Below are 13007 nucleotides of genomic sequence, written 5' to 3' on the forward strand. Positions count from 1 at the left end.
CCCACGGAGAGCTATTGCGGCAGATACTGAGTCTTAATTCACAAATAGGATGGATCATTTTATGACTGTTAACATAAAATTTGCAGCTCCGTGAGCCAGATCATGATTTAAAGATAATAAAATCTCATGCTTCAGGGTATAAGTTAATCACCTGCAAGGACCAGGAAGAATTTTTCTTCCAGAAGTAACCACACACCATTGAATAGGTACATAAATTTTGTTTCATTTCCAGTGTACCAAGTATTGGTCAGTGCTGAAAACAAGAATCAAATTAGTTGGACTATTAATTTGATTTGGTTCAGCAAATCCTATATTGTTGCTTCCACTGAGTTTAATGTCTTATGTTTATACTTTGCTATTTTAAATAACAATTACTTTGTCAGTCTTTCATTTTTATAGCTGACATCATTCCACAGTGCTGGCATTTATATACCGTGCAATATTTCTTTATAATGCAAAATAAATGAGATTGAAATTATCTCACGCAATCATCAACTTGGTTGGTAAGAAGTATTTTAGGTAGTACAGACCCATATCCTTTTGTATGTTTTGCACACGTGAAAGGAGGTCTCTACTGATAAGACCCAGAAGTTATCTATGGCCACCAGCCTTCCTTTTGTGTTTGTAGAACTAGCTTTTCAAAACCTGTGATACAAATGTAAATAGGAAGCAGAACGTATTTAGAAACGCACAGCCAGGACACCTCCTAGCTTTGGAAATGCTGGATTCCAAGACTTCTAGTATACAATGATTTTTTTTTAAAAAAGTCACATTTGTCACGTGACCAGCAGAAGATGCCCACCACTAAATAAGAGTAATCTATGTATTTGAAAATAGAAGCAAATTTAAATTATTTAGCATGTATGAAAAAACAGATCTAATTTCTCAATGGTGGGTATGGAGATCTTCCATGTACTATAATTGATCTGCAAAATCGTAGCTTTGCTTTCATGGTTTAATTGGAAAAAATTGACAGCAAAAATATATGAAACTCGTGATTTTTTTCATAGTTCCATTTGAGATTCCATTCCAGATTGTGAACTCATGACTGCTAGCTATTGAAAATGAACTTATCCTACCTATCTTCCAAAATAATAAAATATCTCTTGTAATTTATACATGGCCTATTACATAATGCTAATTAATAATCAGTCAGAAGTGAAACTAGAAGCATGCTTTTTCCCATCTAAATGAGTGACGTTTGCATAAAGTCACCAATTCTCGAAACGAAGGTAGCACATAGCAAACTGCCCTGCTGGTGGTGTCCGCCCAGGAGGTGCAGAGGTGTACAGTGCCCTGCACCCACCAGAGGAGGCACTGAGGGCTAGAATTTCTCACTGCTCAGGCAAGGAGCCTTTCGTGCTAAGAGGAAAGAGGGGAGGCAGACAAGTCCAGGGTTCTGTGGGTTCTCCAAGCCTTCAGAGCCTTCCTCACTCCTTGGAGAGTAAATGGCATGAATAGTAAGAGATTCCAGCCAAGACACCAGTGTCCTCATGCCATTCTGTCCCATAACAGTCACTCAGTCATCCAACAAGCACGCATATGCTCAGCAGATACTCCACACTGTGCCAAGCACACGGCCTACAGGGATTTGGATCCCCACCATTCAACAGTTCCCTTTCTTGATGACTTTGTCATCTTTGTGAAAAGAGAATGCAGCAAGAGAACTCATACTGGAGGACCTGCCTTACATACAAATATGACTCAACAGGTTGTTTGGCCTCCCACTTGCAGTAATTTAGAAAGGAGGGGAAAAGCAGCTCACTAAAATTCTTCCCCTGCTGTCTTAAAATTTATTTTTCAGTTTTGTGGGTCATTATTTTGGTAAATCAATGTAATTTTAGTTTATTATAGACCTAATGATTAAAACTTACTACTATTTCAAAATAGGTTTAGGGAACTGGGCTTTGTATCTTTGGTGTGGAGAGCAGAAATGACAAGTAGCTGAACAGAGAAGTTTGAGTCTAATTATTCATGAGCAAAGATGGTCTTCGCAAGATTAGTCATAGAACACTTCAAATTAGGTCACTGTCTGTCCATCGAGCTCTCTGTCTCCATTCATCCATCATTCAGCCCATATGATGGGCCACGCCCTATTACAGAAAGAGTAGACTTCTCTGCCATGGGGCGCACACCAGTAATCCCAGCACTCGGAGAGGCTGACGCAGGAAGCCTGCATGTTCGAGCCCAGCCTCGGCAACTTACTGAATTGGCCACACCCTGTCCCAAACTTTTATAAAATAATAACAATTTTTTTAAAGATCTGACATCATACCTCAGTGAGAAGGCTCTGAGTTCCATCCCCTGTGCCACCAAAAAAAAGTGGAATTATTTTTATTCAGGAGAATTGTATTTATTGTTTATTTTGAATTGAACATTTTTATTTCTAGAGTCGTCACTTTATTATCTAGGAAAGAGGTATATGTACAATTTTTAAAATGAAAGCATTTTGCATAATTATATATATTTCATAGTTTTGATTGTACAGAAAAGGGACATAATTTTTTATTTTTCAATTAAAAACAGCTAAGAGCAGAAAACAAAAATGTACCAACAAATATCAATTTTTTTCAATGAAATATAATTCTTTCCAATGTGAAGTTGCTATCGAGTATACAAAAAATCAGTCCTGCAATCAGCTAAAAGCAAAGGAATGAAAACCCGACAACAGTGCTTTCCTGGGTTACTCAGACACACAGTTAGCAGAGACTCTTGGTGCCATGTATAGGATCACTGTCGCACTGTTACTGGTTGTAGTACATGTTGTTCTGATATAAAAGTACTCACTGTCCACCCAGACTGCATTAACCTATTTTGCCCTTCCCTTGAATTATTAACCATATTACACATCAACAAGAATTTTTTAAATGAAACCAAAACAAAAAAGTATGAACTTTTTTGTTTAATTGAAAACACATTTTAGGAACAACATTTAATAAAATAACTTCCGAGTTACTTTGGCCTGTAACCTCTATTTAAAGTGTCTTGAACACCTTTTGGTATTTTGGATGTCGTAACAGAAGACAAGGTGTATAAACACGGATTCCCATCTCAGCAAGCTGCATCAACACGGACACAGAAGTGTCCTCAGGAGCAGGTCCTTCGAGGGGCAGCGCTGGGATCCCGTGGGTGCACCTGCCTCTACGCTCTGCATGGAGGACTCAGGGCTTCCCTGGTCCCCAGGTTCCCACGGTGCGGTGTGCATCACCTAGGGTTGGATGTGGTCTTACAGTGGAGACAGAGCACGAGGCGAAGAACCTCCCTGCCGTGGCTGGGCCTGCCTCCTCTCAAAAGCTGGCACACGTGGACAGCACCCTTCGTGTTGTGATTTTTGTGTGCATCTTCTTGCATTACTGGGGGCAAACACTGCCAAACTAACCGTGCTATAAACTGATTGTGAGAGCGAAGCTGAGTGGCTTGAGTCCCTCAACACGGTGGCAGCGGCACCCAGTCAGGAGAAACACGAGTGGCCCTCCCATCTGCCTTGGGGATCACAGAGCCCAGAAAACACTCCAATCTGTAATGAGTGACCACGACGTCGCCTTGGAGGAAACGGGGCCTATGCATCCTCAAAGGCTGCTTTTGACAAAGTTGACTTTTTCCTCCAAAAGGACATGTTGGTGTTTTATTCTCCTGCTTTGTTTTGCTTTGTCTCCCTCCGCTTGTTGTATCAGCCTCTTCTTCTTGGCATAAGCAGGACGCAAGTTCACATCCAAGAGGAAATGTCACAGTTACTTCTTGATTCTTTTCAGCTTCCACTGAAATGTCTAGTTTTCAAGTCAATTAAAAGATTATTAGGAAGTGGCCCTATGAAAGTGGGAAAAATTAGGGCAAAATTATATTAATTTATGATGGAGTCTAAAATTTCTAAGAGAGATTATTTTTATCCACTTCATTAAGGGGAATAATTCATCACCAGCTTCTTTGTAAAAAAAAAAAATCAAGATGAGTTCCATGGTTACTTTGAAGATATATTAATGTAATTTTGTAAGACTTCAGAAAGGTATTTTAGAATTTTTTTTCTTCCATAGTCATTTCCATCAACCAACTTTGTGCAGATAACTAGGCCAAGCTCTTTCAGGATATAAAAGAAAAAGAAGTTAAACATGTAATCAATAGGAGAACCGCAGAAATGAATTACTCTGAGAGTGAGTTATACTGCATTTGCAGGAGGGCCGTGACGGAACCCTTCTCACCTTGCATCTTTTCGTGAAGATGGTGAGAAGGGTCGTGCAGATTGTTTTAGATCTCATAAGAGAGCTGGGATCAAACTTAGCCTTGGGTAAATGGAGGAATGTTTGAATGGAGGAATGTCTAGATAAGGGATCAGGAACTGGCAAGGGTGCTGGTTCCCACACGGTTTCTGAGTGGACTCATGGACACCGTGCTCGTGGACCCAGAGCCTATGGCTCCATCTCTAACCCTTCTCTCCTTCATCTCCACAGAGCTACAGTGAGCCTGTCGACGTGAAGACATCCCAGCCTCCTCAGCTGATCAGTTCAAAGCCGTCAGTGTTCCACGGACCCAGCCAGGCCCACTCGGCTCTCTACCTAAGCTCCCACTACCACCAACAACCAGGAATGAGTCCCCACCTCACTGCCATGCACCCCAGCCTCCCCAGGAGCATAGCGCCCAAGCCGAACAACCAAATGCCAGTGACTGTCTCCATAGCAAACATGGCCGTGTCCCCCCCGCCACCCCTCCAGATCAGCCCACCGCTCCACCAGCATCTCAGCATGCAGCAGCACCAGCCGCACGCCATGCAGCAGCCCATCGGGGGCCAGCTCCCCATGCAGGTCCAGTCTGCCTTACACTCCCCGACCATGCAGCAAGTAAGTGCCACCTCCTGACTGAGACGCAGCTGCTTCCACAGGGCCAGGGAGGGCAGGATCCCTTCACCCAGGGAAGACCAGGGGAGCTGAGCGTTAAATGGGAAGAGACTTGATGGTGTACACAGACACCGACTGTCTGAAACTGCAGTTTGCACACACAGTGAATGTGTGTGGCGTTGAACTATCCCACCAGTGCAGAACCGCTTCTGTGCACAATTCCCAGCTTCCTTCCCTTGATGCTCACTGGCTTCATTCTATAGTCAGCCTTTTGGTTTCTGCATCTCGAAAGAAGTATACTTATTATTTTCAGATGCACAGACCTCACTGGGATAGAGAATTCTGTACTTTTTAAGCATTGTTTGGTAATGAGGATGACTTGAGTGGTATACCTGTTAATCCAGTAGATGCTGCAAAGTGTTGTCAAGTCTAAAAGCAAGTTCGATGGTACCCAGAAAATAGAAGTAACAGGGCATCTCAGCCAGAGTTTTATTCAAACATATTTGAGGGGACCCTAGGGTGTAATCCAATGACAGAGGACCTAGCATGTAACAGGACCAGGGTTAAATCCCCAGCTCTGGAAAATTTTAAATACGTAAATAAACATGGTAGCTGACCTCTCCATAAAAAGAACACATGGGGGTTTGGAAGGTTTCCTCTCCACTGCTTGATTATTGAAATCACTTGTAGGAAATCTTAACTTTTCTTTGAAGTAAAATTTTCTTTTTGAGTTTTGGTGCTGTTCCAAAATTTGAAAATTGGAAGCAAACCATGCAAACTCAACTGAACATGAAGTGTTCAGAAATCCTAAGAACTGGTTTTAGAAAATAAAGGCAAAAATTAGAAATGATAGCAAATTCAGCTGTGTGTGTGTGTGTGTGTGTGTGTGTTAGAGAGAGAGAGAGAGAGAGAGAGAGAGAGAGAGAGAGAGACCGGGACATAACTTCAGTGCCTTTGCACTGAGCTGTCAACTCTGGTGTCTAAAATTTTCATTTTAAACTTTGAGACAGAGACTCACTAAATCACTAAGTAGCACAGGCTGGCCTTACACTCGCATTCTCCTGCAACAGCCTCTCAGAGTTCTGCGGTTGTAGGAGAATGCTGCTGTGCCCAGTTCATTTTTATAACCCAAAGCTCTAGTCCTCAGAGTTCCAGTAAATGTGTGAACCCAGCCTTCCTGCGGAATTGATGTCTAGCCCTCTGTGTAATTTGAGCTTCTAGTTGCCTGAGGAGAGGACGATGCAGGAAGACAAATACATGTAGGCACAAAGATTTTTGTTAGTAGTGACAGAATCTCAGAGAGCTGGCAATGATGAGCCCAATACCTTAATACTGTATCTCATCTATAATCTCGGGAAAGCTGGAGCATGGAAACGCCTGAGCTACAGCTGTCTTCATCTTATGAATGACACTGACCGTGGAATAATGTACTCACGGGGTCAGAACCGGAATTTAAACCCAGATCTGCTCAGAAATCAGAGCCTGTATGCTTAAACACTAAGGCTGACTCCTTCTCCTTGCTCCCAATTTATTGATTGATTGATTGATTGATTGATTGTCTTTTTGAGACAGGGTCTCACTATGCGGTTCAGGCTGGTCTTGAGCTCACTTTGTAGCCCAGGCTGGTCTCAAACTTGCAACGATCCTGCCTCCTAAGAGCTGGGATTACAGGTGTGCGCCACCACACCTGGCTGTCATTCATTCTTGTATACTGTTAGCTCTCTCCATGCAGGTCTGCCTGCCTGACGCTTCATATTAGAAATCTGTTTCTCCTAAGGAGAAATAGGGGGATTGTTAAATCCTAGTTAGTTCCGAAATCAGAGTTTTTATGGTTGGCAAAGGAACTCATCCTCCTTCCTGAGGTCCTCCTTGGTGCCCAAGCCAAGGCTATTGGTAACACTATGATTTCCTACGTCAGTTCGCAGAGTGCAGGGGAAAAGGCCAAGGAGAGGCCAGATTCTGCCTTCCTGCTTCGGCCACGGTGGTGTTTATGACCAAGCGATGCTCCTGAATCAAATCTACCCCTTCCTGTCGATCACCCACAAGTTCGGGGACACTCCTGAGTATCCCTGCTTTTTAAGCATCAGTAGCATTTGCCTGAAGAATTATTAGGCTGAGAGACAAGGGCTTCATTTAGGTGGACTGACCCCGGCCTGGGGTGCTGCCAGGCTCAGGGTCCACAGCTCCTCAGCCCAGTGTGGCTTCTTCCCAAAGGAAGGGATTGCAGAGGTGTAAGCTCCTCATCCAACTGGGGCCGAAGCTCCACCGGGATCCACCCACTCGAAAGAGTCTCTTTCTTCTGTTTATGCTGGCTCCTTGAATGAGCTGCTGTGATCCTGAATAGTTTTTTAATACTTCAAAATTACAAAAAGCCACATGGAAAAATTCAAGAGATTTATCTTTTCAGGGAGAATCTTACCTAAGTGGGGGGGGGGCATATATAACATTGGACAAAGTATCATTCTATAAATCATCTCCATTACTGTGCCTTAAGAAGGATTCTGACAGCAGAAGCTGATTTCAGTTTTCTTATTAATATCACACCCTTTGGTAGGAACTCAAAGCAGAAAGTCAGTAGCTGCAGAGACCATGCTGGCTAAAGTCACCTAACAATGCCTTCATTGTAGGGTACAGAGCTGCTGAGTAAGTGGCTCCTTCAACGTTTGTGAAATTTTAATTGATTGAGAATATGTTCATGAGACTGGGACCGGCAGCGCCACTAAGTTGCTCGTCCTAAATCAAGATCCAAGAGGCCATCCAGAAGTCACTTACCTTACTACAGCCTGCCGGGCCATGTTCACATCACCCGTCAGATTTTATCCTGAAGAGGGAGACCTGTGTTGTGGATAAAGTTTGACCTGGTTCATCATCCGAACCACCTTTGTCCCGCGCATATTTATTTACTTCCTAGTACAGGGGCAACGCCCCCATCTTCACACTGCAATGAGAAAGAAGAGATGAGCAAGGGGAAAGGAAAGACAGGAAAGTTAAGGGCTACTCTGTCGCTGAAAAGACTCGCACATTTATTACTTTCACTATTCTGTTATCCTTTGAAATGAATGTGTCCTTCAGAGTAATTGTTTAGTCCACCAAGAATGTTAGTTTCATTTTTTTCTAGAATTTCTATACCCAGAATCCATGGACCTATAGCTGCTGGTCCTTTTTTTGTGCTCACACTATTGTCAAATGAGGTCATGAGAAAAAAATCATTAATATCTGTCAACTTCCTTTATAACCGTAAGAAAAAAATCTTTGTATGATATCACACGGACAGATTTTCAATTTCCTTGTGTAATAAACAGCTGCTTTAGGATTTGGGTGTAATTTAAAGGTTTAAAAAAATCACATTGAGATTGATGAATAAATCAGTCATGAAGACAAAAACATTGATGCCTGTTGAAAATACCTCTCCAGACAGGCAGGAAATGAAATTAGTTCCCAGCAAAGTGTGGATATGAGAATCACTTTTGGTGGTGCTGTAGGTTTTTTCGGACTTGCTACGGTGGCACAACAGAACTGCTAGGCTCCAGAAATCTAATTAAAGAGCAAATATCCCTTCTGACATCAAATTAATCTTTATCATGTTTCCTACTTTTATTTCAATCTGGCACCAGAAAATGAAATTTAAAATTCCAAGCTTGCTACAAAACAGTTGGTGATTTTTCTCCTGAGTATTAAAATGCAAAGTATTCAGTCTTTTTTAATGGGACGGCTAAGGGAACATTTTTTTAAAAATTTATATCATTCGTTGTTGTTTCCTATTTACATCAGTAATAAAAATGTACAGATCCTAAGTTCAACCTAGGCATATCTCGATACAATATTCAGAAGAATATTTGATTTTCTAGCTTGCAAGTAAAATAATGTTAATTCCGAAAGCTCAATCTGGATTGTTCTTGATCCGTGATTGTTTTGGTGTTAATGGTGTGCTTTCATTTAGACACTATCTATCAGTCAGTGGACCCCTGACTTACAAACTCAATTCGTTCCCGAGGGCTGGTTGTAACTCAGGTTGTCAGTGGAAAGCTCGGGCTTCTTTATACAGCCTCCAAAGTCCCCGTCCTGTGCACAGACCAGTCTCAGTGTCCTTCGAGAGACATTGGCCCAGGGTTTCTCAGTTGACCCGATACGGGGAAGGATGTTGCTGTGTTCGTCTAGAACTCTTTAAGAGTTAAATCTCTATCTGAAGTCATCTGGGTGCACAAGCGACTGGCATCCATGCCATAATTCAAAATTCTGGTCATAAATTATAACTAAATTGCTGGTTATAACCCAAGTTGTATGTATGTCAGGTAGGCCGTAACTCAAGGATCCACTGTTAGCTGAATTTTCATTCTTTGAAATGTGTAGTAACACTGAAGTTTTATTTTGTAAAATGATATATAATAACTTTAAAACTAATGTTTTTTTCTGATAGTCTCTCATTCAGCTTTAGGAACTATTTTCATAGGATGGAGAAAAGCAACGATGGGTGTGTGTGTGTGTGTGCGCACGTGTGTGTACATACACAAGCACATTGCTTCTTCATGTTTCCATACCTTCAACTAACTGAAGACATTTTCAACTACTCTTTGATTTCATACCTGTTTGCTTTTAGGTTACATTTTGTAGGTTGTATAAAAATCCAATATGGAGAACTTTACATTAAAAATAGAGGAAAGCCCTGGCATTTACACATATGTCCACGCTGTGCCTTTCTAACGGTAGCTACAAATAGTTCTAGACACCTTATTTATTGAAAAACATGATTTATTGAGCCACTACTGTAGGCTAGGCACTGAAAATATCCAGTAAGTATTTCAAACACTGATCTCAGGTCCTCAAAACTCAGCAACCCTTATGACAGGGGCTTAATAAAGGTAGTGAACCCAAGGCTCCCAGAGAATTTCTCCTGTTTCTGGCCCAGCAGCACACTTATTGCTAGGGGAGGGAATCCTGAGAGCAAAACGATGTGCCAAGACTGTAGGAAGCCGTGAGACTCCATGTTGGAAATCTAGGCAGGTCTGAGAAAGAAGAATTCCGCCTGGCAAGGCCTGGACACCAGATGGCCAGTTACTTCTCCAGCTCTCACCCTCTTTTAGAAGACATTTATGGTTTAAACTACGGTGGTGTCTGTACCAATAAGCTTATTTCCCACAAAGCAGTTGTCAATATAGGAAATCTAGTGCTTCATCTGTGTGAGCCAGTCTGGCTGAATCACCCGCTTCTCAATGATTTGCTTCTAGTCATTCCAAAGTTCATCTTCTCCACTGTTTAGGTGTGAAGAGCTGTGGACATCAGCTTGATGGCTTCATCATTTGGAAAATAAATTAATAGCTTGAAACCAATCTTGAGAATTGAGGTCATTTGATAATAGGCATTGTTTTTGAGTCCTCACATAGGGACACTCGGACATGAATAGAACTTCAGAAATATCTTTAGTTAAAAACCAACTCAGATCACCCTGCTGAGTTGAAGTAAAACAGAAGTATGCCTTTAAAAGCTTGGGCCAAGTGAGCAGAGAATGATGCATTTAAAAAAATACTCTTGAATTCTCAGTGGTTAAAAACCATGGATGACTCTGCTGCAGAGACAACCACAAGATTAATTAAATTGCTTTTTTGGTCACTTCCAGCAAAGCTTGCTTATGCTGCTCTTGAATTCACCAGATAAGCTAAAAATAAATCTTAGTTATAATGCTTTTTTGTTTACCAGATACAGCTATATACTTCACAGATTCTGTCCTTGAATTTTTAATAGCTTTGCTAGAATTAAAAGTCAACACTTCACCATACGAGTGAATTAAAAGAATCTTCCCAAAGTCTGATTATTGTTTGCCAGTTAATAGACTTTTCAATTAAAAAATATTTGCTCTGTCTTACACTTTTCCCTCTCTGTTTTCTAATGGCAAGTTGTTTTGCATCTCTTTCCCTATATTAGTCCAACAACTGTTAAAAAGCTTTGGTTGAAATTTTTTAGCTGAGAGGGAAATACAAATAAAAGAAGAAGCAGATGGTCCCTTTGTGATTGAATGGAGAAAGAGGGTTTGAGAACAATATGTGAATAGGTGTAGTCTAATAAAACACTCAGCCACCTGCTGCCCGAATCCTTCAGAAAAGATTCTGTTGCATATTCTGGGGATTAACCATTAATGTATCCTTAGGTTTGATGGAAAACATAAACTTGGAGGGTTTTAAGCTCTTTTCTCCCTTTGTTTTGATTGAGTTGGCTCCTTTATTTTAAACTGTTTCTGGGTTCAGTTTATCAGCTTGAGAGTACAATGAAAGGTTTTCTGCCTCACGGCTAAACGAGGGAGAGGTAAGGAGAGTGAAGTTGCAGGCTATCTTTTATACTTTTGAGTTTCCTGGGGTCTTTTGCTAGGCTTCCCTGGCACAGTCAGGAGCAAGAAGGCCCTGGAGTGTTTACAAAGAATGGGTAAATATTTAGGTGTTTTACTTCCTTAAAAGGCACTTTGATCCTTATTTGCGGGCCTGCTTTTTCTCCTTTTCAGGGATTTACTCTTCAACCTGACTATCAGACAATTATCAACCCCACATCCACAGCCGCACAAGTGGTCACCCAAGCGATGGAGTACGTGCGCTCGGGATGCAGGAACCCTCCGGCCCAGCCGGTGGACTGGGAGAACGGCTACTGCAGTAGTGGGTAAGCGGCTGGCCGGCGCCACCTGGCGGCTGGCAGCGCTCATAGCATGGAGTCTAATCCACCTGCTTTTCAAACAGCACATGGTCTGGAAGGAGACTCCAGAAAATTTGGAGCCGACTTTCAGCCCATCCAAACTAAATTAATTTAGGTCTCTGTTCACTTCACACGTGGGTTAACTGTTGGTGCACAAGTCCATGCTTCAAGCTAGAGCAAAGCCATCGTGTTCCTTTGACCCCTGTGACAGTCTGTAACAAGGATGCTCTCTTCTCTTCACAGGGGCATGCAGAGAGACAAAGCACTGTACCTTACCTGAGAATCCGAGCGCCTCTTCTTTCCACTGAGGAATTCAGGGAAGTCCTTTCACCACGGATTGCTTTGTACAGTCAAGGCAGGTCTCCACTTTATTAGAAAATACAAGTCGCTAAGCAACTAGGACCATTTGAGCTTGTGGGTCACCCACTCTGGAAGAAATAATCATGCTTCTTTATTATTTTTTTAATCTCTTATGGACATTATTTTTCTTCTTCCCTGAAGGAAATATATGGACCATTCCGATTTATGTTGGGTTTTGCTGTGAAGTGCTGCGCGCTAGTTTCTGCCTTAGCACCTGTAGAGTCTGGGGAGCAGTCCCGGGCTTTCCATTGGTTTTCATAATGGGTGTTTATATGAAACTACTAAAGACTTTTTAAATGGCTTGATGTAGCAGTCATAGCAAGTTTGTAAATAGCATCTATGTTACACTCTCCTAGAGTATAAAATGTGAATGGTTTTGTAGCTAAAATGTAATTTCGAACTGGTTCGTCCCAGTTTATTGATTTCACAATAGGGGTTAAATTGGCAAACATTCATATTTTTACTTCATTTTTAAAACAACTAATAGTTCTATATTTTCAAAATATCTGAAAAAATATTCCCAAGTGATTTTAATTTTAAAAAATTGGCTTTGTCTCATTGATTAGACAAAAAGAAACTAATGTTAAGGAAAGCGCAAACACATTTATTTTGTACTGCAGAAAAATTGCTTTTTTGTATCACTTTTTTGTGTAATGGTTAGCAAATGTCATTTAAGTCCTTTTATGTATAAAACTGCCAAATGCTTACCTGGTATCTTATTAGATGCAGAAACAGATTGGGAACAGCTAAATTATAACCTTTACATATGGCTCTGTATTATTGTTTCTTCATACTGTGTCTGTATTTAATCTTTTTTATGGAATCTGTTGCGCCTATTTATGAAATAATAAATATAGGTGTTTGTAAGTAAATTTGTTAGTATTCTAAAGAGGTTTCTTTGATGTTTTAACTTTTGCTGGCAAAAAAATTCACGCTTGATGTGAATACTTTATTATTTAGTTTTTACAGTGACTCATGAATAAAGCCAAACCTGCTTTTCATTTAGCAGCAAATTAAAATAATCAATCCTTATTTCTACTTTTCTTGGTTGTTGCAAATGAAAACATTGTTACTTCTGCCTTGTAATACAACAAGAGAATTTCCCCTAAAAGTCACACAAGTTCCAAGACTAAATAGACACAG

The 13007-nt window shown here is 41.1% G+C and overlaps 1 protein-coding gene across 2 annotated transcripts in view; it reads left to right on the forward strand.

Annotated features, from left to right (window-relative positions):
* Tox (thymocyte selection associated high mobility group box) overlaps window positions 1-12736 on the forward strand; it is a 296483-nt gene extending 283747 nt beyond the window's left edge. For both annotated transcript variants that reach the window (XM_063258463.1, XM_003464395.5), the window contains exons 7-9: window positions 4446-4832; window positions 11320-11471; window positions 11748-12736. In XM_063258463.1, coding sequence (XP_063114533.1) covers window positions 4446-4832; window positions 11320-11471; window positions 11748-11784 — 576 coding nt within the window. In that variant the 3' untranslated portion in view covers window positions 11785-12736. The remainder of the gene's footprint in view (window positions 1-4445; window positions 4833-11319; window positions 11472-11747) is intronic.
* Window positions 12737-13007: the final 271 nt, after the last annotated feature.

The sequence above is a fragment of the Cavia porcellus genome, unplaced genomic scaffold (genome assembly GCF_034190915.1).
Source record: "Cavia porcellus strain 051 isolate PalLab524CR breed Dunkin Hartley unplaced genomic scaffold, mCavPor4.1 scaffold_11, whole genome shotgun sequence".
Lineage (NCBI taxonomy): Eukaryota > Metazoa > Chordata > Mammalia > Rodentia > Caviidae > Cavia > Cavia porcellus.